The 25,219-nt window shown below is 60.0% G+C and overlaps 2 protein-coding genes across 2 annotated transcripts; one reads left to right on the top strand and one right to left on the bottom strand.

Annotated features, from left to right (window-relative positions):
* Nucleotides 1-520: 520 nt before the first annotated feature.
* Nucleotides 521-19,321, bottom strand: POLRMT (RNA polymerase mitochondrial). Its single transcript, XM_052801412.1, has 21 exons — nucleotides 19,215-19,321; nucleotides 18,403-18,498; nucleotides 17,065-17,735; nucleotides 16,585-16,715; nucleotides 13,542-13,728; nucleotides 12,963-13,112; nucleotides 12,635-12,802; nucleotides 12,117-12,287; nucleotides 11,133-11,372; nucleotides 10,103-10,882; nucleotides 9,433-9,555; nucleotides 7,312-7,434; nucleotides 6,158-6,337; nucleotides 5,285-5,371; nucleotides 4,884-4,997; nucleotides 4,134-4,183; nucleotides 3,772-3,870; nucleotides 3,370-3,442; nucleotides 2,774-2,856; nucleotides 2,124-2,194; nucleotides 521-1,259 (listed from the first exon to the last, which is right to left on the bottom strand). Exons 1-21 carry the CDS (start codon nucleotides 19,270-19,272, stop codon nucleotides 1,210-1,212), a joined length of 3,705 nt encoding a protein of 1,234 aa, XP_052657372.1. The 5' UTR covers nucleotides 19,273-19,321; the 3' UTR covers nucleotides 521-1,209.
* Nucleotides 19,271-24,951, top strand: FGF22 (fibroblast growth factor 22). The gene is made up of 4 exons (XM_052801606.1): nucleotides 19,271-19,692; nucleotides 19,962-20,248; nucleotides 24,030-24,133; nucleotides 24,434-24,951. Exons 1-4 carry the CDS (start codon nucleotides 19,271-19,273, stop codon nucleotides 24,626-24,628), a joined length of 1,008 nt encoding a protein of 335 aa, XP_052657566.1. The 3' UTR covers nucleotides 24,629-24,951.
* Nucleotides 24,952-25,219: the final 268 nt, after the last annotated feature.

Below are 25,219 nucleotides of genomic sequence, written 5' to 3' on the forward strand. Positions count from 1 at the left end.
CCTTGCTGGCAGCACCGTGTCCTTGCTCCAGCATCAGCAAGAAAGGAACTGGGAGCAGGCTGCAACCCAGAGCCAGTGGGTACAAGGCTCAGCCAAGAGCTGGGCCAAACACAGCTCCAGCTGCAAGATCGCCAAACATCAGCTGCTGCAGGAGCAGCACACAAACACGCAGCCCTGAGGAGAGGAGGGTTGGAAGGCCGCAGTCTTAGTGAGACAGGAGGCTCCTGGCTAGAAATGCAAGGGCCAGGTAGCTGCAGTTAGCCCCTGTGAGAACCCTGCTCTCACTGCAGCTGCACCAGCCAGTCTGTGCTGCATGGAAGTTTTGTCTCTGTTTCTGTTACAAAAGCATTTCCAGAGTGTGACACCTCTGTGAATAACTGAAGCCCAACCAGTCAGCAAAACAGCTGCAGTCTGGGGAGACATCAGTCCCACCTCCCAAGCAGCCCCAGGAAGATGAGGCAAGAGCCCAGGCACCCTGCAAACTTCAGGCAAAGGTGCCAAGAAGGACACAGTTCCCATCTAGTATTTCAAAAAAACCATTTTATTTACAGTATCATACACCTTCACCCCCGTGTTAGTGGTTTTCCCTGCCTGAGACCCAGTGAGCAGAAGTGAAACCGATCCCTGGAAATGAAAGTCAGGAGCCACAGAGGCTGCGCTACGGGAGAGCGGTGATAGTGCCCAGCAGCCAGAGCAGGGCATAGAGAGCAGCACCTACCCCGTGGCCAAGAGCGGGGCAGGAGGCTCCTGCTGGAGCCACGGCCAGCTGCCAGCCCCTCCAGGCAGGGGCCTAACACTCCAGGAGGTCTGACTCCACTGTCGGAGAGGGATGGCACCCCAGGACAGGCGCTAGCCAGGCAAGCTCTGGAGCTCACAGCAGGGGCAGGCACAGTGTACAGTACTATCGCCCCTTCGACCCCACACCAGAGAGATGCAGACCTCGCCCCTTGCCTGGGACGCAGGCAGTAACAGCAAACAGTGCAGACACCCTGTCCCCCACTGACCCCTCGTGGCTGCTCCTGCGCTCCTTGCAGGGTCGCAGTTTGCCCCAGCATCTATGTTGGGCAGGTATCTTTTGCTGGGCTGGCAGCCATACCCACTTTCCCCATGAGACGCAGGACAGAGGAGCCTCATGGGCCAGTGCCTACCGCAGCCTCTGAGGCAGCTGGCAGTCCAGAGGTAGTCAGGGGCCCTGCTGGCTGCTAGGGCTCAGCTGAAGAAATAGGTGGAATCCATCACCTTCTTCAGGTTGAATTTGCCTGGGGGAAGTGAGGGAGAGGAGAGGTCAGAGGAGAGCAGGGTCAGGGCAGGGTGGAGAAGGGACAACTGGGAAAGAAGCTGCCCCAAGCCCTGCTTCAGCTTCCTGCAGAAAACTACTTCAGCTCAGGCCATGATGCAGGATGGGTCAAGACAGCAGGGATCTTAGAGCTCTTCCAGGAACTGATGTCCCTCCAAATTTATCTGGGACAGTGGTAGGAAGAATAAGACAGAAGAGCATAACAGCAGCAAGGCAGGGGAGGAAGAGAGGAGCACACGACCTCAGGGTATGAACCATCCCTACCACTGGATTGGGCTGCCTCTGGGGCTGACCACAGTGGCTGCTCAGCAGCAGCAGAGCACTGGCCTGTTCAGCTTTGCAAAGGCAGAACAAAGGTTAGCCAGATGGTCTGGCAGAGGCAGGGCCGAGAGATTAGAAGGAGTTAAACTAATTGCCTTAATCCCATTGCATGTATATCATCTAGATCCTGGCAATTACCATGCTGAGTGCCTCACTCCCATCTCCAGGCAAATGCCTCGTGGTTGGAAACAGATGGGAGAGGAACAACAAGACTGGAGACGGGATGAGCTGGGTCAACCTGGGGAAAATCCCAGGGGCTCAGCTCTGGGGAAGGCAGGGACTGCTTGCAGGGGAATGTCTTAAGGCACTGCCCCATAGGTCTGCAGTCCAGCACAGGCAGGAAAACCTGATCTTAGGGGATAGCTTTAGCACAGCTGGCCAGACCCTCACTATGTCCAACTTCAGACACCACATGAGCTTGGTGATTTCGGGGGCCACTCCCCATCTCACTCCCCTTGTCTCCAAACTGCTCCTTAGCTTTGCAGTTCCTGTCCTGTGCTCCTACCTGTCTTGGGGACATTTGACAGCTGCTCCATCAGTTTCTTCTGCCAGGGGGCTCTAGTCTCTCTGCCGGACCTGGATGAACAAGAAGGAAAGCAAATCAGCATGGGAGCTCTGGGAGAAGGTGCACCCTCCTCTCCTCCCCAGTGCAAGCCCCTGACAACAGGATTCAGCTCTTCCAAAACACCTTACATACCCTGCAGCAGGAGCAGGAGCTCAGCCCTTACCCACAGCAGCCCTAGGCAGGTGCTGAGGCATCTACAGACCCTGCCCAGGATTGGGTTGGTCTGTGCTGTCTGGCTCTGCGGTGGTAACTGAGGGCCACTCATTGGGCCAACCCAACGTGTGTCTTCACTGCTCCTGACTGTGAGGAGCCCAAGGCACAGACATTACGACCCACCCCAGGCCCACCGAACAATTCAAGCACCAAATCCTACTTCAGTTCTGTAGCAAAAGGATGCAGACACCTTGTTTTTCACACCGAGATCTAAGGCAATTTGGGCGTCAGTCAAGAAGGAAGCACAACTTCCCTCCAGGGCAACCCCCAGGCAGATGACACAACCTGTGAGCATCTGGGCACAACCACCCCCGGGAGAGGGAATCGGTGCGGGTAGGAAGGAGCATGGTGGGGGTTTGCCAACAGGTGAGGAATACCTGCAGTACTTCTTCAGCATGAACTTGGACAGATCCTGCAGGATCTTCTCGCTGTGCAGAGCCACAAATTGCTGCCGACAGATCTGATCCAGGGAGCAATGGTGAGTTGCAGGTTAACAGGTGTTTTCCCGTCCTTCCCCTCAGTGCTTTCTCAGCCAAGACAGGTCAGAGTGAGGGAGAGGAAAAGCAGCAGGCAAGAGTGGGAAGGGGGGGCTGCCAGACAAGGGTGAAGGCAATCAGCCTGGAGAGGTGGGAAGCAGAGGCTCCATTTATCAATCCACTGTACAACAGCCCTTGCAGCACTCCGGGGGAAAGAGCCCAGGGCAGGACAGGGACACCAACTCTGCTAGGCACTGTGTTTAGTGCTGCTTTACAGGCACAGATTCTCCCAGACACACTCTGTGAAGGCTGGGAGGAGATGGGGCTATGGCACCAGGAAATCAGCTGCAACCACCAGCAAGCACCCCAGGTTCACCTTGCCTAGGTGAATAAATCAGCCTGTGGAGCAAAGCCCAGGGGAGGCAAGGGCTGGCAAGTGCCCAGAGGACAGATCAGCAAGATCCCTGCTCACATGGGACCCAGGAGGACACTTTTACCTGGTTCATAATGTCCACGGTGAGCGCGTGAGTCCAGTAGCAATCGTGGACTGAGACGAAGGTCATACCCTGCCTGGGAGGCAGCAGAAGGTGCCATGAGAGAGTGCCGAGAGCCCCCTCTCTGCGACGTTCCCTACCCCATGTTGACCCTCTTGCTGGGACATAAGCAGGGACCATGCAAGGAAGGGGACTCCCTGCAGATCTTCAGAGAGACGTGGCTAACCCCATGATCTCCCTGTCCCTGCTCTGCTGCCTCCTCTCATCCCTTCTCTGCCAGAAACCCCGAACACCCACGCACCAGGGAAACCTCTTTCCCACATTGCATGCCTTGCCCTGGTGACACTCTCCCAGCAGAGACTGAGTCCCAGAGCCAGGGAAGAGCCCTGGCTGCCCGCTCCTTACCTGAGGCAGTGCAGAGCTGTGAGCATCATGTGTGTGGAGTCCAGGGAGTGGATGAAGTTGGGTGGGAAGGCGTTCTTCTGCTTCACTGTATCAGGCTTCCTGCAGCACAGAGTGGGAGACAGGAGGAGCTGGGGCACTTCCAGGGCCAAAGATGAGAAAGCTAGCACAGAGCCAGTGCCAGCTGAGACCTGGGGTTGATGGGGGCAGCCCTGGAAGGGCTCCTGCGGCTGGCTTTCTGCAGCTCAGGGAAATACCAGGAGCTTTAGCACTCATTGGCAGGTTCCACTGATGGGAAGGCTTTGTCCCCAAAGCACAGGCTGGGGACAGCAGGGGCTCAGTAAAGACCATGGTTTCATACTTACTGGTTGCTGTTGGAGCTTTTCACACTCAAGTTCTGCATGCTGCAATTCAGCTGCAGGGAGAGAGAAAGGGCATCAGCTGTCACCCTGCACTGCCCAGCCAGCACAAGGCGCTCAGCACTGGCCCGTAATTCTGGAGAGGGGATTGCGCCGACCAAGAGCTACTCTGCTCTGCAGGAAACGTCCCCGGCTGCAACAAGGAGCCTGGGCAGGGACCTTTCCAGGGCATCCCAGCCACCATGGCAGCCGCAGCTTCTCAGCAACACCTTGCCTGCTTCCCCCCCCAAGGATGCTGGCAGGCATCCTTCACCCCTTCCCAGTGACACGCTGATTCACCCCTGCAAGGGCTAAGAGAAGGGCTCCTGGAGGTGAGTGGCTGTGAGGACGAGACAGGCTGGGGAGATGTGAGTCAGTGCAGCAGCACGTGGGAGGCGAGAGCAGCGAGACTGAATCACGCGAGCCCCGAGGAAGGCTCCTCGGTGCAGGGAATGGGCCCGTGCCCCAGCTGCCTGTGTGGGATGGGAGCAGCAGAGCTTCCTCACCAGCCCACCCACACGCTCCAGTCTCTGCAGGGAGCAACGAGGCTGGAGGATGTGCCTGTATGCACAAATCCTACCTGCTCTGCAGGCTCACCCACAGGTGATGCCAACCTGGCAGGCTTTTAGCTTGCTGCCTCAAAGCCTGGTTGTCCTTTCCCTGCTTCCCACCGTGGCGGAGGGAAGGGTAGATGAGTCCTGCACACCAGATACTTACCACAGTGGACTTGGACCGATAGTAGGGCTGCACGATGGGGAGACCCAGCGGCGTGACCCATTCCACCGTCTGTCCTGACTGGGCAATGAGCTTGGCGCTCTCTGTCAGCCAGTTCTTTAGCAGAGGAAAGCAGGGAAGAAAGCGGCTGGAGTTAGTATGGGCAGCTGGGAGACCCCATCCCCTCCCAGCACAGGCGACCCTGACTCCTGCCGCTGACTGTGACAGTCCAGCACTTAAGGGGAGTTTGGCCCTGTACCAGGCACAATCCCACACCTCTGGGCTGGGACTGGAGGATCTTCTCTGGGTCAGGACCCAGAAGAACCATCTCTCCCCATGTCTATGTATGGGTGGGCCAGCAAGAAGAAAAGGCAGAGAGAGATAAAAGGCAACAGACACCTTACCTGGATATCTCGAGTAGCTGAGAACATCTCCTTGATGCCATTGAACACCTGCTTTACGAGGTAGTGAGATGCTTCCCACAAGTATTCCTGCACAGACCAGAGGCAGAGCAAGGGGTCAGGCAAAGGGGCAGCAAAAGATATGGAGCAAAGTGATGGGACCTAGGGTAAGCTAGAAGACCATCTCCCTGCTCCCTGGTGCCTCAAAATTGCCTCCATCACAGACTGTGTTAAGTCTTGTGCTGTTGCAGACAGCTGGCTGAGAGTTGTGATGGAGAGAGGCTGAGATCAGCATTTCAGACGGCTCCTTGTCCAAGAACAGGCTGATCTCCGTGTAATGTCCCTGGACGAACAGGAGGCTCTCGCTGCCTCATCTGCCCCAGGAACATAACACACAGCAGAAACTCTCACACCACCAACGTGCCGGCAAATCATCCACTCAGCAAGGACTGTCTTACAGTGGGGTCACAGAACAAAAAACGGGCATCAGGAGGAACAAGCCTCCAAGAACTCTGCTAGAGACAAGGGCCACTTCCAGAGGGAAGAGCACAGCCACAAACCTTGTTTTGCACCTGAAACACCAGCTGAGGCTGTCATGCCACCAAACTGGGTCCAGGAAGGATGAGGAGAGCCCCACCTGAAGAATCCCTTCCCACCCACAAGTGCTGGCAGACAACTCTCCTGCAGGCTGGACAAGCCTGGCACAGGCATGGGGGGCTCAGTCCTGCACATCCCTCTGCTAGCTGAGATTTGGGGGATTAAGGAGAGAGCAAGGCAGGAAGGAAACCCACAGGAAGGGCAGTGCAAGTACTTCTCCCAGCAGGGACTGAGAGCTGAGGAAAACAATGCTGGGGGAGGCTGAGGCAGGCATGCTACCTCAGGGAACTCATCAATCTCCTTGAGACGCTTCTCCATCTGCAGCCGCCCGCCGTAGCGTGTGACACCGTACACCACTGTCATCACCGTCTGCTTCACCACCTTGCGGCTGATGAACCCTTGCAGCACCTGGGCAATCTTCACCCCCTGTTCAGCATCCTTCTTCCGAAACTCCTCAACCTGAGGAGGAGAGCACCCCAGGAGGTCAGCTCCACTGTGAGCAATGCTGGCCCAAGCCCCTTCCATGGCTGGGCGAGAGTCAGGGGGGCCACATGAGACCCTCCCAGCTGTGCACTGCCTGGCCTGAACTCCCATCAGAAACCCTGCAGCCCACCTTCACCAGCCTGGTTAACAGAGATCATCTCCTGAAGGAATCAAGAGGTATCCGCATCTCACAGATAACCGTGCCTGCAGAGCCTTCCACTGCTGCCTCAGCAGAGCAGTGTCACTTGGCAGCTGGGTGGTGCCGGACATCACAAGGACACAGCACTAGGACTGTGGCTCAGGACGCAGGTTCTCCTGCCTCTGCCATCCCCAATGATAACTCTGAGCAAACCACACACCCTCTATGTGCTCCTCCCACCCTCTTGCGTGGTGCTGCCTGGACAAAACATGCTGAGACCGAGAAGGGAAAGCCAGGGGTTCAATGCCAGTTGAGTGGGTCTGGTAGATCTCAGCACCCTTCACAGTAGGCTCATTTCACATCATGTCTTGCCAAGAAAACCGAAGACGTAGCAGCAGCGCCAAAGGCTGAATCTCTCCCCCTTCTCTCCTACCCTGCTCAAATGAAGAAAATCCCATAACCTGCAGGCCAGCCAGCTGTGACCAAGAGATGAGGAACACACTCTGCTCTCTTCCACCTCTCTACCTTACTTCTCCCAGACTTCATTCAGAAGTGAGGACAGCAGAAATCCCAGTGGATTTTGCATAGCTACCTCTGTCAGGACAGATCTCCACTGCAGCTGCTGCAGTGGTTCCCATTTGGGGAGGGAGAGACTCTCTGCCTCTGACCAGCTCATGCTTTCCCAGCCCTCTGTACACTGGTCTTATCTTGACCTTTCTCCTTGGGAGCTGGAGTGACCCTGTGCAACACAGTGGCAAGAGGTGGAGGTGGGTCCAAGAGGACACCTCCCTGTGTCCCTGCTGTGCCTTACCTGCTGGGCCACCGCACTGTAGACATCCTGGGGGACATTGCAAGGCATCAGATTGACGGAGATGGCGCCAATAAGGTCCCGGCCAAGAGCCGCGTAGTGCTGCAGACCATTGCAAGAGCCGTCCTGCGTGTGGGAAGACAGCAAGGTGGAAACAAGGTGTTAGTGTGTGGATGGAGCCCTGCTCATCCGCCCCCACTCAACACCACAGATACACTTGGCTCAGAAGGTTATTGCCATTTTCCCCCCCTCTCTTCAGATAGGTTTGCAGCTGATATTCCAGCAGTGCCCAGGGCCACACTGGTTTCCATTTTCCTTCTGGCCAGTTTTCCTATCTGGGTCTCATCACTAACTACTGCTGCCTATGAAGTTTAAAAAAAGAAAGCCTCACATCGCACTGCCCCCTCCATGAATTTTCAAAGACATCAGAGCTCTGTGGAAACAGTGAAAACCAGAAAATTTGGAAAACAACAAATCTGTTTGGGATGCTAAAAGAAGCCCCAAGAGCTGGCAGTCAAAACAACCTCAGAAAACCCAGGAGCGGGATCAGAGGCAGGAAGAGGCAGGCCAAGCTGAAGATCACTCAGCAAGCCACAGCTGACTCCAAGGCTCCAGCTAGCTGTGCTGCCTCTGCTCTGTGGCTGATGAAAACATCCTTCTGACAGAAACCAGCTCTGACCCAGCCTTTCCCAAAGCTGCAGTTACAGACGCACGCTGACCGATCTGTCACAGCAGCTGCCCTGACAGCCCTCCTGGGACCAAGATCAGCTTGGATGAGACAGGCAGGACCTGAATGATGGTGTGGGAAGGTCCTGCTGTTCCCCAACCAGCACCAGCGGAAACGCTTCTCACAGAAGATGCGCTGCTGCTTTGGACCGTCCCTGTGCTTGGGCTCTGCCTGGTCAAAGGGAGCCTGCAGCTGCCGGCAGGATCAAGACACCTCTCTTCTCCCCCTCTTCTCCACACCCTGCAGTGCAGCAAGTTGCAGAGCCGAAAACTGACAGCGCTCTAGCAGCCCTGCCACGGCAGAAGAGCTGCCTCTATTAACCAAGCGCTGATGACTCAGGTGGAAAGAGACTCGGGTGCCCTCCAGAAGATGTCCTTGCTTGAATTTCATTAATGGCACCCTCCACACACCCCCAACAGCTCTCTTGATCTTTTGTTGTCATAACAATACCAGTTTAGACTGTCTCATACATATTCCAGACCAGAATACACTCCTGTTCTCCCCTCTCCCCCCCACTTCGTTATGGCCATCTGATCTTCTAATGAGATAAATGAGCAAACCCCTCTCACCAGGAAAACAATTAATCATTGTCTCCTATGCAGCAAGGGTATTTATCAGTGCAGACAGATAGCTGGCTGGGCAGCGGCTGCAGAGAGCGCTGCAGATCTGCTGGGACGCGGCAGGGAGAAAGGGCTGAGCACCAGCTAACAGGAGCAGCTGCCTGCCTCATCTCTCCGGCCGGGAAGGACACATGCCTTCAGAGAGCTGAGCAGCACGTGAGCAACTGCAGTTGCCCCATTCAGAGTGTGGGCATGTTTGGGACCAAGCAGGGACAGGGCACACGGTGACAGCCACATCACTGAACGCAGGGGACAGATCAGCTCTGTCCCCCTGCCCTTCTTCAGAGGTCCAGACCTCCCATCTTTTGCTCCTGCAGAGCTGCTTGGCTTCAGCCTCAGAATGGGAGTGGAGCAAAGGCCCCCAAAGCCTCAGCACAGCCCTGAGCACTTGAGACAGGCACGTGCTGTCGTGCACCACACCACATCCCAGCCAGCCGGGGTCAGGCTGACTTCCAGTCCTGATCCCACAGCTGGAGAAGGTAAGACTGGCCCAGCTCTTACCCTGCAGGCAGCTGATGGCGCTCTCCCAGACAGGCTCTGCTCCAGCCAAAGGAAGCAAAGCAGCACTTGACTGTACTGGCTTATTAATGCCTGCATACAGCAGCAAATTACTGGAGTTCTCAAGCCAAGATGCCCGTAGTCTGCACTCCCATTCTTAAGAAAGCCTGGCCACATGGTGTGGTAAATGAAGTGTTAGAGACCTGGATGCTTCTGCCCTGCCTGTTTTCCTCCCCGCCGCTCAGCTACACGGGCCACGCGGATCTGTTGGGCTCCTACCTGGTGAACTGGGAAATGAGAGATGTAGGCTGCTGGATCCGGGGACCTCGAGGCTTTGGCGATTTCCATACAGCATGCCAAGGCTTGCCAGGGCTCATCAGTGTTCATCCACCACTTCCTGCCCTGGGAACAGGAAAGCACATGCTGGTAGGAGCAGGCAGTGCTCTTATGGCACCCCAAAGCAAAGGCAGGAGCCCTTGTGCTCCTGGGATATACTGGGCAAGGCACCTCCTCCCACCGTGCCTCCAATTCCCTAATATTTCATTGTGTTTTCAGATAGAAATGTGTTATTTAGGAAACTCTGCAATGCTTTGTTTCCCTTTTTCCTCTCAAAGTGTTATCCTTCAAAATGTTTTTGTTTCAACATTGATCTGATTTCCTTTTTATTTTACTTTCTAGAAGCTATGCTAAATGAGAAGAATGATTAAGTGTCCTCTGAAATTAAAGATGGCACTGATCCTTTTTTTCCTTAGCATGTTTGAACAATTCCTGCTTGGATGCCCACACAGGCGAACTTCACCGCTTTCCAGTTCGGTCATTGAAGGGGAACCTCCCAACTTGCCTGGGGCTAGCTGCAGGCTCCCAGAGCCCACGCTATTCCCCTGTGGTTCAGGGTCCCACCACTCCATCCCAAGAGCAAGCAGAGCCCTGCCAGCTGTTCACCACGTACCGTGAGCGGGTGGTCAGCTGAGTCCAGGATCTCCTCCATGATTTCATTGGCGTACTCCAGCCGCTCCTGCAAGGTGTTTCTCTTCTTCAGCCCCGTAAGGTTAATGAGGTGGATCTTCAGCCAGTCAAGGCCCTTGGGCCCCAGTGGCTTTCCCTCTGCGAAAAGCAGGATGGCCCGGGTGACATCGTTACCGAGGTGGTTAAAATAAGGTGGGCAAGGGTAAGTCCTGCCTCGGAAGTCCATGTTGTGAGGAAACCAGAACACCTTGTCCCTGACATAGTTGGCGATGGAGAGCTTATAGAGTGCATCCATGCGCAAGCTGTGCATTTCAGCTGTCTTCTTCTTGTACAGCAACAACTCATGCTTCTGGGACTTGCTCCCAGTAGAGGAATTGCTGAGAGTGGCAGGAGGCCTGGGGGCCTCGGAGATGGGCGGTGGGATGTCCAGCTTCTCATTGCCTTTGTCATTGAAGATTGAGATGATGATATCCAGCACTGGCTGGTTAATCTTCCAGGCGCAGTTGCCCAGCTGGTTCAGGGCATCCAGCACGGGGTGAAGGTTCACCGGAGGACAGTGCTCCAGGAGCAGCTGGTGCTGGATGGCCCCATCCACAAAGCGCATCAACTTGGTGTCATTCAGGACAAAGGCACCAAAGTGGGGGGAGGTCCATGGTACCGGGGGGCACAGCATAGGCATGGCAGAGGAGTTAAAGGTCAGCAAGGTCTCTGCAGCGTCTGACACAATCTGGGAGAAGATGGGATGGGGCTTTATCAGCCCAACCTGGAGAGGAGAATCAGAGAGGTGAAGGTCAGCAGTAGAGGATTAGGGCTGGAGTCTGGAAGAGCATGTGGTCAGTCAGCCATTACATAATGGTCATGCCAAGTAAGGACACTGTCCGCACAGAACCAGACACTCCTCAAAGTGTCCCTGAGCAGGAAAGGCAGCAGGGAGGGGAAAAGGGCCTTGCAAAGGCCCGGTTCCGATGAAGAGGTGACCTGCACAGTCCCAGAGCCCCAAGGACAAGGCTCACCTGCCAGCTGCTGTGGAAGGAGTAGACGTGGTAGAGGACAGGGATAAGCTTGTGCTCCAGGTGAGGATTGAGGGCATTCCTGGGCACCTTGACAGCATGCACCAGGAGTTCCAGCATATGCATGCCCAGGCGCATGATGAGCATGTACGGCCAGCTGCAGTCCTTCAAGTTCAGGGAAGGCCCAAAGCCTGCTTCTGCCACCAGCTTCTCCCAATATTCCCGTGGCAAATACTCGTCAGGCTGGGAGGTGGAAGGAGAAAATCGGGTCAGCTGGAGGGGCCAGCCACGCTGCTCCCAGGGGGTTTGCTGGAGGGGATCTATGTACCTGGAACATGGCTCTGAGAAGGACCCTCCTGTCTCTGTGTCCCTGTGAGGTCCTCCCTGACAGGGGTATTTCAGGAAGGACTGCTGACGTGGCTGGGGCAAGCCCACAGCAAAAACCTGCTTCTGCTGCAGGCCAGGACAGCGGTGCTGCAAAGCCCTTCCTCTCACCACATCCCTGTGCTGACACCCTGTCCGCACACCATCCCGACCCTCCTTCCCAGACTGCCGATCTACCTCCCCCACCATGCCATGTGCACACAGCTGTGGGAACGACCTGCTCATCCAGCCCGCAAGCTGCCCAGTTCGGTGGCCTTGGCCCCTTCCTCCCCTCCCATCCTGCCCTGCAGAGCACACCTTCTCAAGCCCCAGAGCTCTCCTGCATGGGATGCCTGGCTCCAAGGGATCAACTCTGCCAATTTAAAACCTTCTAGCTCAGAAATACCCAAGGCTATGCCAGAATCGACCTGCCTGTTGCCATGGGGCAGGGGGTTTGCCAAGGGCCCTTACTGGTTCTGGTGGCCTCTGCAGCAGCAGGTTTCCAGAACCCAGACCTTGCGCTTGCAAGGAGGTGGACAGACAAACTGCCTTGCCCTGTCTCCAGCAGCTCTGCTGCTCTGTAACCTTCAGGCCCCAGGACCCCCCTATCCCAGGCATACCCACCTGGCTGTCCTTTGCCAGCAGATGGATGTAGTCCTCATAGATCTCCTGCACCTTCTCCAGCTGGCGGCTGCGCAGCTTTCTCCAGGTGATGTATCTGTTGTAGACTTTGGAGCCCAGCTCCCTGGCCAACACAGCCAGGGATTCTCCTTGTGGAGAGAGGGTGTTGAGGATCTGAGAAAGGGAAAGGCAAAGTGGGTCTTAAGGAGGGAGGAACAGAAAGACGGAGCAGAGAGACAAAGTGGGTCTTAAAGCCCCTGTGCGGGGAGCATAAAAAGATGCTGATTCCCATGATGCTGAGCAGATGACGAGGACGGAAACATGGCCAGGACAGAAAAGGGGCTTCTCTGGCTGCTCAGCACAGGGAGCAGACAGAGCCTGCACCTAACAACCTGGGCCAACTTTGAGGCTCATGTTCTGATTCTGCTGGCCCAAGTGAGACATCAGTGCTTTGTGGCAGCCCTATGGCCGTCCAGGAGGCCCTGTTCCTGTAGCTCTGCAAAGGCAGGGCAGGGTCCTACCTGCAGCATGATGCCCACGTACTCCTCACCCGGCAGCAGGCACAGATAGGGGTAGAGAATGTTGTACCCCGACGCTGTCTTGAGCTTGGACATGCTGTGCTTCGACTTCTGCAGGGCCTGGAGGATGGAGTCATGCCACTGGGAACGAAGGGTGGCCAGCAGTTTGCGCTACACAGAAATGGAAGCAAGACAGTAATGCCGTGGTGAGACTGTGTCACCAGGGAGCTGCCCTCCTTTTTAGGCCCCCGATCCCTGCCTCTCTCCCACTGGTCCTGAGGGCTGAACTGCCTTCCCTCCAGACATGCAGCCCCCAGACTCCAAGCTTTACCGCTTTAATGGCTTGCGGGGTCAGAGGTTTGGTTGACTCCACTGACTCGATAGTTATGGTGTTGTTCAGCTCCATCTCCAGCTGCTGCTGAAAGCACTCCTGCAACTCCTGCACAGAGAAATCCAGCTTGGGGTATGACACCATCTTCTCCTGCAACAAGAGTGAGGCAATAAGTGCCAAAAGCCAGAGGAAGAGAAGACATGCTCGTTCTCCCAGCCTCCCTGCAAGAAACATGTGTATAAGTCTCTGGCTGGCAAACCCCAAGGAGTCTGGAGTAAGAGGCCTCTCCAGAGGCTGCTCTGTTCCTGTATCATGGTCAAGCATCCCCCCAAGCACCTCCTCCAGTGCATGAAGGTCATCTTCAGCCCCCCGCCAGCCCTCGACTTCTCTGTTCCTCTGTAAGGCTGCTGGTAAGGCTATTCATCTGATTATTTGCATGGGCTACTGAGCAGCTATAGGGCTAAAGAGTTCTTCCCATATTACAGTCCTGGGCTGGACCTGAGAACACCTGTGAACACAATTTGGCCAGCTCCAACACCTCCCCAAGCTGCAGAGACATGCCTGAGCTCTGGAGCTTACTTTGGAGTAGAAGTCCCGGAGCAGAGAAGACTTGCAGGTCTGTGGGCTAGGTGGAGGGGGCAGCTGGTAGTTGGGCTGGACAATCCTGATGGCCCTCAGCACCTTCTCCTTCTCATCTTCCTCAAACAGGCACTTTTGGAAGAGCTCATCCACATGGAAGCCATCATTCTCCAGCTGCTGCATACATCTGAAGAGGGGTAGATAAGACAGGCTTAACCTTTCACAGGGGACTATGTAAGTTGTACAGAAATCAGCACATAATGAGACAGGGAACAAAGTTTTTAAACAGAAGACTAAGCATGGAGGAGACAGATGAGGGTGCCCCCTTTTGAGGATCCAAGAGCCTTGACTGTATCAGGCTTTTCCTTCCTCACTTGTGCCCTCAACAGCATCACCTGGACCCACGTGAGACACATCACAGGACAAAGAGCCATCCCTCCCCAATTCCTGGCATCCACAAAAGCAAAACCCTCTCCCAAAGCAGGCCTTGGGGGCTGGCACCCACCAAGAATTAGCTCTGAGCACAGGGCAGGAGATGATACACAGCTCCAGGCCGTTCCAGGAGGACTGGTGGGGCCTCCCCATGCCAGGTGGTTCCCAGCAGCTTTCCTCTGTACCACCCTTCATGCCAGGGCAGCTGCAGGCGGGTGCAACCTCTCACGCTTATTGGAAAGGCTCTGACAGGCCTGGGCAGAGGGATGTGCCCCATGCACTTGCTCTGGGATGCCTCTTCCCTTCTCCTGCGTGCTCCTCAAAGCATGCTCCATGCAGCAACTGCTGAAAGCCTTGCAGCAACTTGTGCCTGACCGAGCCGATGTCTGCCCAACCCCAGATGGCAGAAGAATGGTGCAGAAATGGGCATAACTGGGAAACCCACAGAAGGCAGGCAGATGCCTCAGTCCACCAAAAGCACGACTGTCGGGCAGCCTGGCAGCAAGACGCTGTCCTGCGGGAAGAAGGGAGCTCCCCCTGCCCTCTGCATACAGCCAGGAGCCAGCTCGGGGCTGCAGGAGCTGCTGGGGTGGGGGTTGCCTCCAGATCACAGCCTGTCCTGACAAGGTCACCCGCCTCAGGTTACAGCGATCAATTATCCACCCTCCAGTCCACACCTCTGCTGAGCAGGCGACTTTCACCTTCACACCCGGGTGGGGGGACTGAGCTCCACTGCCATTGTGAGAGTGAGCAAAAAGATGCAGGTTCCTTCACCCTCAAATAACCCTGCTCTCCCCTCCAGCCTGAGCCAGCAGAAAGGAACCCATGGGACTGGTCATAGCTTGGGCAAAGGGGCAGGGGACTGCAGTTCATGCACCGAGCCTGGGGGCAGCTGCAGAAGAAACAGCCTGAGCAGCAGGAGTGGCCGCAGTGCCTGGGAGGCAGCTCTCTTCCCTGCAGCTCCCATCACTGCCAGAGACCTGAATCCCCTGCACACAGCACCATCTCCCACTCCCCAGGCCCACAGAGGATGCTGCGGGACTCCATCCTCCTGGCTCTGCTGGGCTGGAGCCAGGATTCGGGGCACAGTGGAGCCCAGAGCCTCCCCGGCCAACTGGCCTGGCCTGCACCGGGTGACACTGGAGGGAAGACAAGCAGACCCGGGTGACAGCAGCACTAGCCAGGCCCCAGCCCAGGCCCCCATCAGCCACAGAAAGCTAAACAGGCAGGAGGGAGCCCCTCGCAGCTTTGGGAAAGCATCAAGAGCCCACGAGGTTACAAACAATGCCCTGAGCCACAATGGCAACACACTGTGAATCCTGCTGCTGCGTGCACCCCAGCTGCATTTTGGTACATTGGGGAGCAGGCAGGAGCTTCGGTGAGGAACAGCTCTACATCTCTGCAGAGCCACGCTCCCCAAAAACCACCCCACAGCAGCCCAGTTAAAACAAGCAACTCCCACCTTACGCCCCCAAAGCAACCCCACAGTCTGTGAGCAGAACGAGAAACAACCTCCATCTCGCATGCTCCCAGCACAAGCTCAGCACTGCTGTGTCCAACTGGGAGAGCATGTTTAGGAGCAGAAGGGAAATGAGAGCTTGTACCCACACACACAGCACCAGCAAACAGGAACAGTTGGGGGGAAAAACACACATGCCCTGGCAAGGCTTGGGGGTGACAAATCTGTGCAGGTGTGCTATAAACATCTGACTATAGACAGCCCTACAGGTGTACTGCTGTATTGATGCAACACCCACACACCCAGGCAGGAAAGTCAATGCCAGTCACTTCTGAATCAGCTGACTGGAAGACATTCATTCAGAGGCATCTAGAACTTGCTCACCCACCAAGGGACACAGAAGACCAGTGATAAAACCTTGAAGCACCCAAGGGTGTTTGTGCAGCGTTAACAGATCACCAGAAAACTCTCTCCATCCTCTGGCAAGGCAGCGGGTTGTGCTACCAGACCCAAGCACTGCCCTAGACCCAGCCTGACAGGATCTCACAGGGCTTCTTCAGCTCCTTGCTTTGGGTCTGACGCTTATTCTGCCCATTATGCTCCACGAAATCCACCTGAATCTCCTGTCCACACTCCTCCAGAGCTGGCACCCTGTAAAAAACAGCTGTTTGGCTGAGCCTACCAGGAAGGGCAAATGCCATGGAGGTGGTGTAAAAACAAATGGAGGAGCCATTCCTACTGGGCAGTGATGGAGGGGCCAGCGGGAGAGAGATGCCCAGGATGGATGCAGAACCAAGAGGCTGCTCCCAGCCCAGGGAGCTGCTCTGTGAGAAGCAGACACAGCTCTGTCCAGAAGCAAGGTTGTTCTCGCCTCCTACATCTCCTTTCCCTGCAAGATCTTGGACAAACTCCCTAGCAGCTGGGGGTGGCAAGGAGGGACCACTGTGGGAGCACTGCCTGCCCCTAAATCTGACCACGAGAAGTGGGTCAGAGCATCTAGATGTGCACGCAGCAGCGACAGGTCTTCCCGAACCCGGGCCAGCACATGTCTTCCCCAGAGAGAGCTCCCAGTTCTCCCAGCGCAGCAAATCGTCAGGCTGTGGAGATGCTGGCCGGGGTCAGCGGCACCCTGTGGCCAGTGAAGTGCATTACCTCTGGATGGCATTGGTGCACGACTGGTTCCGGCCCATGCACTCCAGCGCTGCCGCATAGGAGTCCAGGCTGGGCTGGAGGCCGACGGATTCCAGCATGGAAAACAGCCGGTTGATGCGCTGCAAGCAGCCCTGCGGATGAGAAGGGAAGGGGGCTGCGGACACAGACACGAGCAGCCCCAAATCACAGCTTCACGCCCCTCTGCTCCTGTTCAGCTTTAGCCACCGTCTATCCTGCCCCATCCCCTTCTTCCCCTCAAAGCCACCTCACAGGGATCAGTGGCCTTATATCAGCTCCATCCCTCTCAGCAGAAGCCAAGCCCTCCTTGAACACTTGCTGAAGGCAGATGTGACAAACACAGATAAAACTGCGACCACTGCTTCTACAAGCATGAGGATCTTCCTCCTGAGCCAGCCTCCCTCTCCCCCTCGGCCACCCAGAAAACCTGGCAGCCAGAGCAGGGCAGCAGCCCCTTGGTACCTTTCTTGCCCAGATACGCATCACGATGTTGTATGCATTGACATTCAAAAGTCTTCTCTTCACAGGGGACCTGTGGTACAAGAGAAGGAACCTCTCGGCCTCCTCTGGCTGCTGCAAGAACAAGAAGCATTCAAGGTTGGACTGGATGGTCTGCTGCAGGACCTTGTGCTGGCTGCTGTCCTTGTTCTCCAGCACCCTCTGAGGCCTCTGTGCCTTTGCAGCCTCCTTCACTGCTACCACCCTGGGCTTGCTGTGGGCACAGACGTTGTGGGAGCCAGTGTGGCTCTGGCTCTGGGCAGCAGCTACTTTAGCCTTCGGCCTCTTCAGTCTCTTCTTGGCTTTAGCTTTGGCCTTCGCCTTATCCTTTCGTTTGGGTTTGGCCTTGGCCTGGCCCTCCAGAGCCAGCCGGGAGGCAGCAATGGATAATTTCCGCTCCACCTTCAGCTGCCGAATGTACATCTCCTTCTTCGACTTCTCAACCCAGTTGCTGGGCCTGGCCGGGCTCTCACCCCTTCCCCTGGGAGCGGGCTGCTCCCCTGCGGGGCCAGGAGCAACCACTTTCTGCAGCAGATCCTGGTACTTGTCATTCCCCAGCGGGGCCAGCTCCACTTTGTTGACCGTCATCTCTGGGACATTACTGGCTTGGAGCTGCTTCACCCGAGCTTTCAGCACTGCCAGGAAACACACAGCCGGGGAGAGGTGAAGGGATGTAAGGCACAGCAGAAGGTTGTATCCTACCCCAGGGCCTCACCTCTGGGAGTGCCCGGGAACACACTCAAGAAAAGAGGGTCCGCACAAGGACTTCTTCCCTCCTTGGCCAGCCCTCCTCCCAGCAATCAGCTGTTTTGACCGCTGTCTTTCTGGGATCCACCCTGTCATCCCAAGGAACCCAAGAATGTCACTGCAATGGAAAAAGCACCAGCTCACACTTGTCTAACCTGCTGCCTGGTCACTTCACTGGGCCTCTCTCCAAGGACCTCATGCCCTCAGCTCACCTGGGCAGAGAGCCCAAAGCCAGAGCATGTTCCAGGTCAGTCGGCAGGGCCCTCACATGCCCTGGAGGGACTCCTCTACAGTTCCTGAGGACCACCCTGTGTTTTACACCACCTCAATGCTCCCTGTGGGTAGGGTGGGCCTCCAGGTCGTTAAGACAGGACAGAACTTGCTCAGGGAGGCCAGCAAGTCCATGGGAAGCCCCACATCCTTCCCCAGTCTACAGGTATTTCCAGTCCCAAATAACTTCTTTATGGCTACATAGAATGGGAAGACTCCTAGAAAACCTCCCAGGACACCGAACAAGGGAAACCCCTGCAGCCCTCCCAGCCCTCCCCGACTCACCTTCCAGCAGCTCCATCCTCTCGCAGATGGCATTTCTCCTCGCCTTCTCCTTGGCGCTGGCAGAGGAGTAGTTCCTGAGAACACTCCATGGGATCCCTGCAGCAGACAGACACAAAGACTGGGAGGTGAGAGGAAGCTGCACGCCTTACGGTGCTCACTGCCACACAGCCCTGCCCCAGGCCATGGCTGGGCCCCAGCTGGGCAGCAGGGAGGGCGCACAGGGGAGGGAGCGAGCAGCTCAGCTTGCAGGTCCCAGCAGCCTCAGCAGCAGTGCCACAGGAGGGCGGGGGGGGGGGGGCAGCTCTGGGACAGGGACACCCCCGCCCCCCCTTGGTTCTAAGCTCTTGGAGGGAACACGACCCCAGGGACCCCACAAACCCCAGCGCTGTTGCACAGGGTGACGGGACCCCCAAAACCCCCAGAGTAGGCAGAGTCTATCCCACAGCAGGGACAGGACCCCAGAGACCCCCACTTCTACTCTCAGAGAACGCCAATGCCCCAGGACACCCACAGTCCCCATCTCTATCCCTGGGCGGGACTCATGACCCAAAACGACCCTCCGAGCCCCCAGCTCTGCCCCAGCGAAGGGTTCGGGACACCACGGACCCCCACGGTCCCCAGCTCCAGTCCTGTGGGGGGGGTATGCTCAGGACCACAGGAACCCCACAGCCCCAGCTCCCTCCCCACGATCGCCGTCAGGCCTCCGAGACCCCACAGCCCCAGCTCCAGCCCGGCGGCTTAAAGGCAGGGCCCCAGGGACCCCTCTGCTCCGGCTCCGGCCCCCGGCCCCGGTCCCGGTCCCGGTCCCTCACCGGCGCCCCGCAGCCGGGCCGGGCCCAGCAGCGCCGCCCGCAGCCGCAGCAGCGACATGCCGCCGCGCTACGCCGCCATGCCGCGCCGCGCTCCCCCCTCCCAGGGCGCAGGCGCCGCGCGGTGCACGCCGGGAGCGGTAGTTCCGCCGCGCCGGACTACAACTCCCATGGTACAGCGCGGCCGCGCCCTGCGCGCCGCCTGGCGGCCGCGCCGGCCCCGACGGGACGGGACGGGAGCTGATCGGGCGAGCACGGCGGGGAGCACGGCGCTGCCCCGCGCCCCTCCCGAGCCCCGCACGCCTTGGGCCAGACCGCAGACGGACACCACCCCCGGGCCCGGGGACCACGGCAGCCCCGCGCCCCCACAAGCCTCTCCCCCCCCTACCCTGCCCGAGGGGCCCGGCCCGGTCCGGTCCGGTCCGGTCCGTGCCCCTGACCGCCCGCCCGACGCGGGAGCCGGTGGGGACCGGAGCGTGCGGTCCCCCCAAGCGGACGCCCAGCGAGGGACGGGAATCTGGGGCAGCCGTCGGGGCGCCGATTTATGAATGGGAGGGCCCGCCCCGCGGCCCCGCCCCGCCCCGCCCATTGGCCGCCGCGGCCCCCGCCCCGCCCCGCCCCTCCCGCCGGCTCGCCCCGCGCTCGGGCCGCCCGCGCCGTCGGGGCCGGTCGTCGCCGCCGCCGCGGCCATGGCCCGTCGCCCGCCGCCCCGCCGCGCCCCGCCGCCCGCCCGCCGCCCGCCGCCATGAGGCGCGGCGGCCCCGCCGCCCTCGCCGCCTGCCTCGCCGGGGCGCTCGCCGTGCTGGCGGGGCTGGGTCCGGGGCCGGGACCGGGACCGGGGCCGGGGCCGGGACCGGGACCGGGACCGGGACCGGGGGCGGGCAGCGCCGCCTGGGGCGGCCGGCGGCCCCCCCGCAGCTACGACCACCTGGAAGGCGACGTGCGCTGGCGGCGGCTCTTCTCCGCCACCCGCTTCTTCCTCCGCATCGACGGCGGCGGCGGCGTGGAGGGGACGCGCTGGAGGGAGCGGCCGGGCAGTGAGTGGGGCCGGGGCCGGGGCCGGGGCCGGGGAGAGCCGGGGCCCGGGGCCGCTCCCCGCGGCCGCGCGGTGTCCCGCCGCCCTCCCACCCACGGGGGGCGAGAGCCCGATCCCGCCGGGGCTGCGGCGGAGGCGGGCGCTGCCGGGGCCGGGCACGGGCCAGAGGGCAGGGCGGGGGGCGGTGGGGGGCGAAGGCTGGACGGAGGCGCCCCGGGAGGGCGGCGGGACCCCCGGGACTCCGCTGTGCCCGGCCCGGGGAGCGCCCGCAGCTCCTCCCGCCCAGCAAAAACCTCTGCCAAAGCCTTTCCTCCGGCCGTGCGGGAGCCGCAGGTCCCCGCTGTCCACTCTTGTCCCCGCTGTCCCTGCTGCCCTGCTGCCCTGCTGTCCCCACTGTCCCTGCTGCCCTGCTGCCCCCGCTGCCCTGCTGCCCCCGCTGTCCCCTCTGTCCCCACTGTCCCGCAGACGGCTGGCCGGTGCACGCAGCTCGCTCGAGCACGAACGGTTCCTGCTGCCCTTGCCCCCGGGAGCCCCTTTCCCGGGGTTTCTCTGCCCACCGCACTGAGGGAGCGATGAGAGGTGTGCGGACACTAGCGTGCTCTGGCCGGGGACCCGGTGTCACTTTGCCAGCTCTGCCCAGTGCCTGGGGTGACCCGGGGGGGTCCCTCATCCCATTTCGTACTGCCAGTGCAGACAGGGGGGCTGCCTCCCCTGCCCTGCGTTTCAGGTTATCTTCATTCAGCACTGGAGGGGATCTGATCGTTCCCTTTAAACATGCTGGGGAGGATAAAGGCTGAGGAGGAGGAGGAGGAGGAGGGACAGAGGAAGCTTCTGGGCAATGCTGGTCTCAGAACCGAGCATCAGTGAGGCTGGCACAGGAGAGCAGAGCAGCCCCGTTGGAGGGGACCGCAGAGCATCCACTGCCTGCAGAGCGGGTCGGGGCTCAGCACAGTCTGAGGGCACGTGTGGACCGCAGGGACACCCGTTGCGCAGGGACCCAGGTGGGCACAGCTGGCAGCCCCCGCCACAGTGTGCAGAGGGAGGGACTCGCTGCAGCCTCCCCACGGGCTGCTCCTGCAGAGGGGCCCGGGGGGCTCATGAGGCCAGGCAGCGCATCCTGGGGGGGGAGCAGAGAGGGCGAACGCTGTGGGATGTCAATGCTGCCCAGGCTGTGCTGCGATCTGGAGCTTGGGAACAAGGAGGCAGGATTAGGCCTTCCCCTGGGGCTGGGGCTGCGTCTGCTCCACCCTGCAGCCCTCGGGAGCGTCTGCGTGCGGCGGTGGGAAGAGGTAGCTGCGGAGGCCAGCACCAGGGTCCCCGCGCCAGCGGAGAGGCTGCTCCCGGCACCGGGATCCTGCCTCGGCTCCGTGGCCGCCTGCTCCCACCCAGGCGCCCTCCAGGTGATGGTGCCGTGAGTCCTGAGGGGACATGGCACCCACAGTACGGCTGCAAGAAGGGTCAGGGCTGCGAGCCCAGCTACGGCACCTGTGGTATCGGCCCATTTCAAGTGCTGGGTCCCCGCACCCTGTGAGTGGGAGGGGGCACCAGGCTGGCAGGACAGTGGCTGGACAGGGTGGGGATGCTGGGGGCCTTGGGAAGGGGGAATGCCCGAGCATCCCCGGGGGGCCCTGGCAGGGCACTGGGGCTTGGGGTGGGAAGGATGCTGTGGATGGGAGCAGCATCCCCCACCCCGTGTCCTGGTGGCAGCGGGGGCTGTCCTGTCTCCTGGCCAGCGCAGGAGGACATCACCCAGCTGGCCACAGGACAAAAGAGCCCAGCCCAGCGCAGGGAACCCTCTTGTGGTGTCAGAGGCTGTCAGGAGTCCTGACTGGGCGCGCTGCCAGTGCCAAGCACCCCAAGACACATTCCCTCGGCCGTGTGGCAATGGGGCCTGGCAGGTGGAGCGGCTCCAGGCTGTCGCACGGGGCTCGCTCTGGTTATCGGTGCGGCAGATAACCTGCGCTTGGGCTGGGCTCGGGCTCTGCTCCTCAGCCTTCGCGGCAGCTGCTGGACCAGCCCTGCCAGCGGCTGCGGGGTGGCAGGGGCTCTCCCAGGGCTTCCCCTGCCTTGACCCCTGCACCTACCCCAGCCTCCCTGGGACCCCGCTGGGGCAGAGGGTGTGAGACTGGGAGCACTGGGAGCTGCCTCCCGGCTGCTGCACGGCCCTGGGCTGCTGCCCCATGCCTGCAGGGACCCATCCCCCCCTGCAGAGCCAGGCACTGGCCGGGCACCTGTGAGCAAACCATGGCAGAGCCGGCCAGGGCGCCGGGAACAGCAACGGGGGGGGTATTTTTAGAAAAGCAGAAGTTTTATGTTATAAATAGCAGCAGCTCCAGACGGTGATCAAGTGGGATAGATTCGCAGGCATTTGCTCAGCCCTTCCCCATGGCTGCCGCTTGTCAACGGCTTCACTGGGCCGGGCCCTGGGTGCTGGCAGCAGCACCGAGGCAGTTGGGCTGAAAATCCCCTCTTACACATGGCCCCCAAGGAGCCAAATGCTCGGGAGCCCTCACGCTGCCCGGGTGCCATATCCACCCTGTCCGCTTCTGGCAAGGGCACGAGTGCCCCCAGGCAGGTGATGCCCAGGGAATGCCGGCTCAGCCGGGGTGTCAATGCCTGGTGAAAGCCCCTGCCCAGGGGCTGCAGCCCCCCACACCATGCGTGCCGCCGCCAGCCAAAGCCTCTGCACATCCTCCTACCCCGGCCGGCCAGGGCAGCCCCGGGCAGCAGCACCCATGGGCAGCTCCTGCTGTGGCTCACACCCTGCCCGCTGCCCTGCCTGCATCTCTGCCCACTGGAGATTCCTTCTCCCCTTCCCCCAGCACCATGTGTGTGCCCGGCGGGCAGCAGGGCTGGCCTCGGCACTCCGGGCTGGCCGGGCATTGGCAGGCGCAAGGCAGTGCAGGAATCCAGAGGCCCTGATGATGCTCTGGGTGTTTCCCCTGTCAGAGCTGCTGGTCCGACCGCATGCCTTTCCCATTAGCGGCTGTGCTGGGAGCTCGGTGGCTGGGCACACGCACGTCAGCCCAGCCATGGCCGGGCCCCGCTGTGGCTTCGCAGCCCGGCTGCAGCCGCCTCCTGGGTTCGTCCCCATGTCCTGCAGTGCTGCCGCATCCCTCCTGCCCACGGAGCCCAGCACAGAGCTGTGCGTCCGCGCTCGTGCCAGCTGGGCTATTGATACCAATGTCTGTCGGCAGCACCGTCCATACCGTGTTCCTGCCCCTGCAGCCCTCTGCCCAGGTGCCTCCATCCACCGTAACGCAGCTGTGCGCTGTCACTGCCACCCCCCCTGCGCACACTCTGCCCCTCCAAGGGCCACGCCAGCCTCGGTGCCCCGAGTGCGCGGGGGGGCCGGGTGCTGCGAGAGGCGGGTCGGGTCTCCAGGGCACCGCAGGTGCATTCGGGACAGATGCACGGGCAGAGCTGCCCATGAGGGGAGGATAAACCCGGTCAGCACCGGGCAGAGATTTGTTCCAGGCAAATGGACGTTGTGCTTGGCATTGCTCCCACGCAGCCCGGCTTCTGGGAAGCAGCTGGGGCCTGGGGAGGAGAGGAGTAAAGATCAAATCCTCCCCTGATCAGAGGTTCCCCCTCCCGCTCCCGGCTCAGGCTGCAGCCCTCATTCCCGCCGTCCCTCCGGCTGCTTCGGCACCGGGCGAGGGTCAGCGGCACTGTCCCTGTGGGGCGGCACTTTGTGGGCACAGACCCGTCGTCGGGGCAGGACCCCTCGGGGAGGTCACCCGTCCCTCCCCGGCTCACTGCCGCGCTTCCCTGTCCCGTAGGCATCGTCGAGATCCGATCGGTGCGTGTCGGCGTCGTGGCCATCCGGGCGGTGCACACCGGCTTCTACCTGGCCATGAACAAGCAGGGGAGGCTCTACGGGTCGGTAGGTCGGACGCTGCCTCCCGGGAGGGACCGGACCGGGGTCAGAGGCACAGGGCAGAGCTGGAACGGGGGGTCCCAAACCTGCCGGGACCGGTGCCCAGGAGCGGGCTCCTGGTTTCCCGTGCCCTGACCGGCTCCCCAGCGGGGGACGGCACCCACAGAGCCCCTCTGCCCTCCAGGGACCGGGGAGGAGCCGGGGTCCTGCCCTGCCCCGCTCTCGGGCTCCGACCCCACCGGAGCAGGGCGACGATGGGCCCCGGCCGAGCGCAGCCGCCCCTCACCCCCTTCCCTCTCCTGCCAGAAGGAGTTCAGCCCCAACTGCAAGTTCACGGAGCGCATCGAGGAGAACGGCTACAACACCTACGCATCGCTGCGCTGGCGGCACCGGGGCCGCCCCATGTTCCTCTCGCTCAATAGCAAGGGCAGGCCGCAGCGAGGGGGCAAGACGCGCCGGCAGCACCTCTCTACCCACTTCCTCCCCATGCTCGTCAGCTGAGCTCCGCGGGCGGCTCTGGACCGTCCTGTAGGAAAAAATGGAGAAGAGGGTTATTTTATTTATGTACATATCTATTTTTTTTGCTATTTATTGTTTTATTTTTAAATGTATGGCGCAGGATGGATGTGGAAGGCAGATGCTCCAGACACAGCCTGCAGCCGTGCAGGGATGCGGCTCTCCCCACCGTCCTGCCGAGGCAGAGCCGGCCCGGTGCAGCCTGGGGAGCACGGCCACCACGTGCTGCCGACGTCGCGCCCCTGCCTGCGCAGCTCGGACCAGGTGGCCATCGGTCTGCTAATGGCATCTCTGCAGGGGCTAGGGCTGGGACGTACCGGCAGGTTGTGTTTGTCTTGTGTCCAAGCACTCGTGGCAATTAAAGCTGTGTTCATGGTACAGAAGGGGGAGTGAGTCTTGGAGCTTTGATGGTGGGCTTGGCTCGGGCCAGGTGGGGTTGGCTCTCCCAGGGTCGTGGCTGCAGCCACCAGCATCGTCCCTGCTGCTGCCGGTGGGGAGCCTGGCTGGTCCCCACCACGTCCAGCTCCTCATCGACCCACACCCTTACCCGAGTGTGCGGGCAGAGACACACCCAGC

Source organism: Harpia harpyja, chromosome 11, assembly GCF_026419915.1.
Source record: "Harpia harpyja isolate bHarHar1 chromosome 11, bHarHar1 primary haplotype, whole genome shotgun sequence".
NCBI classification, from domain to species: domain Eukaryota; kingdom Metazoa; phylum Chordata; class Aves; order Accipitriformes; family Accipitridae; genus Harpia; species Harpia harpyja.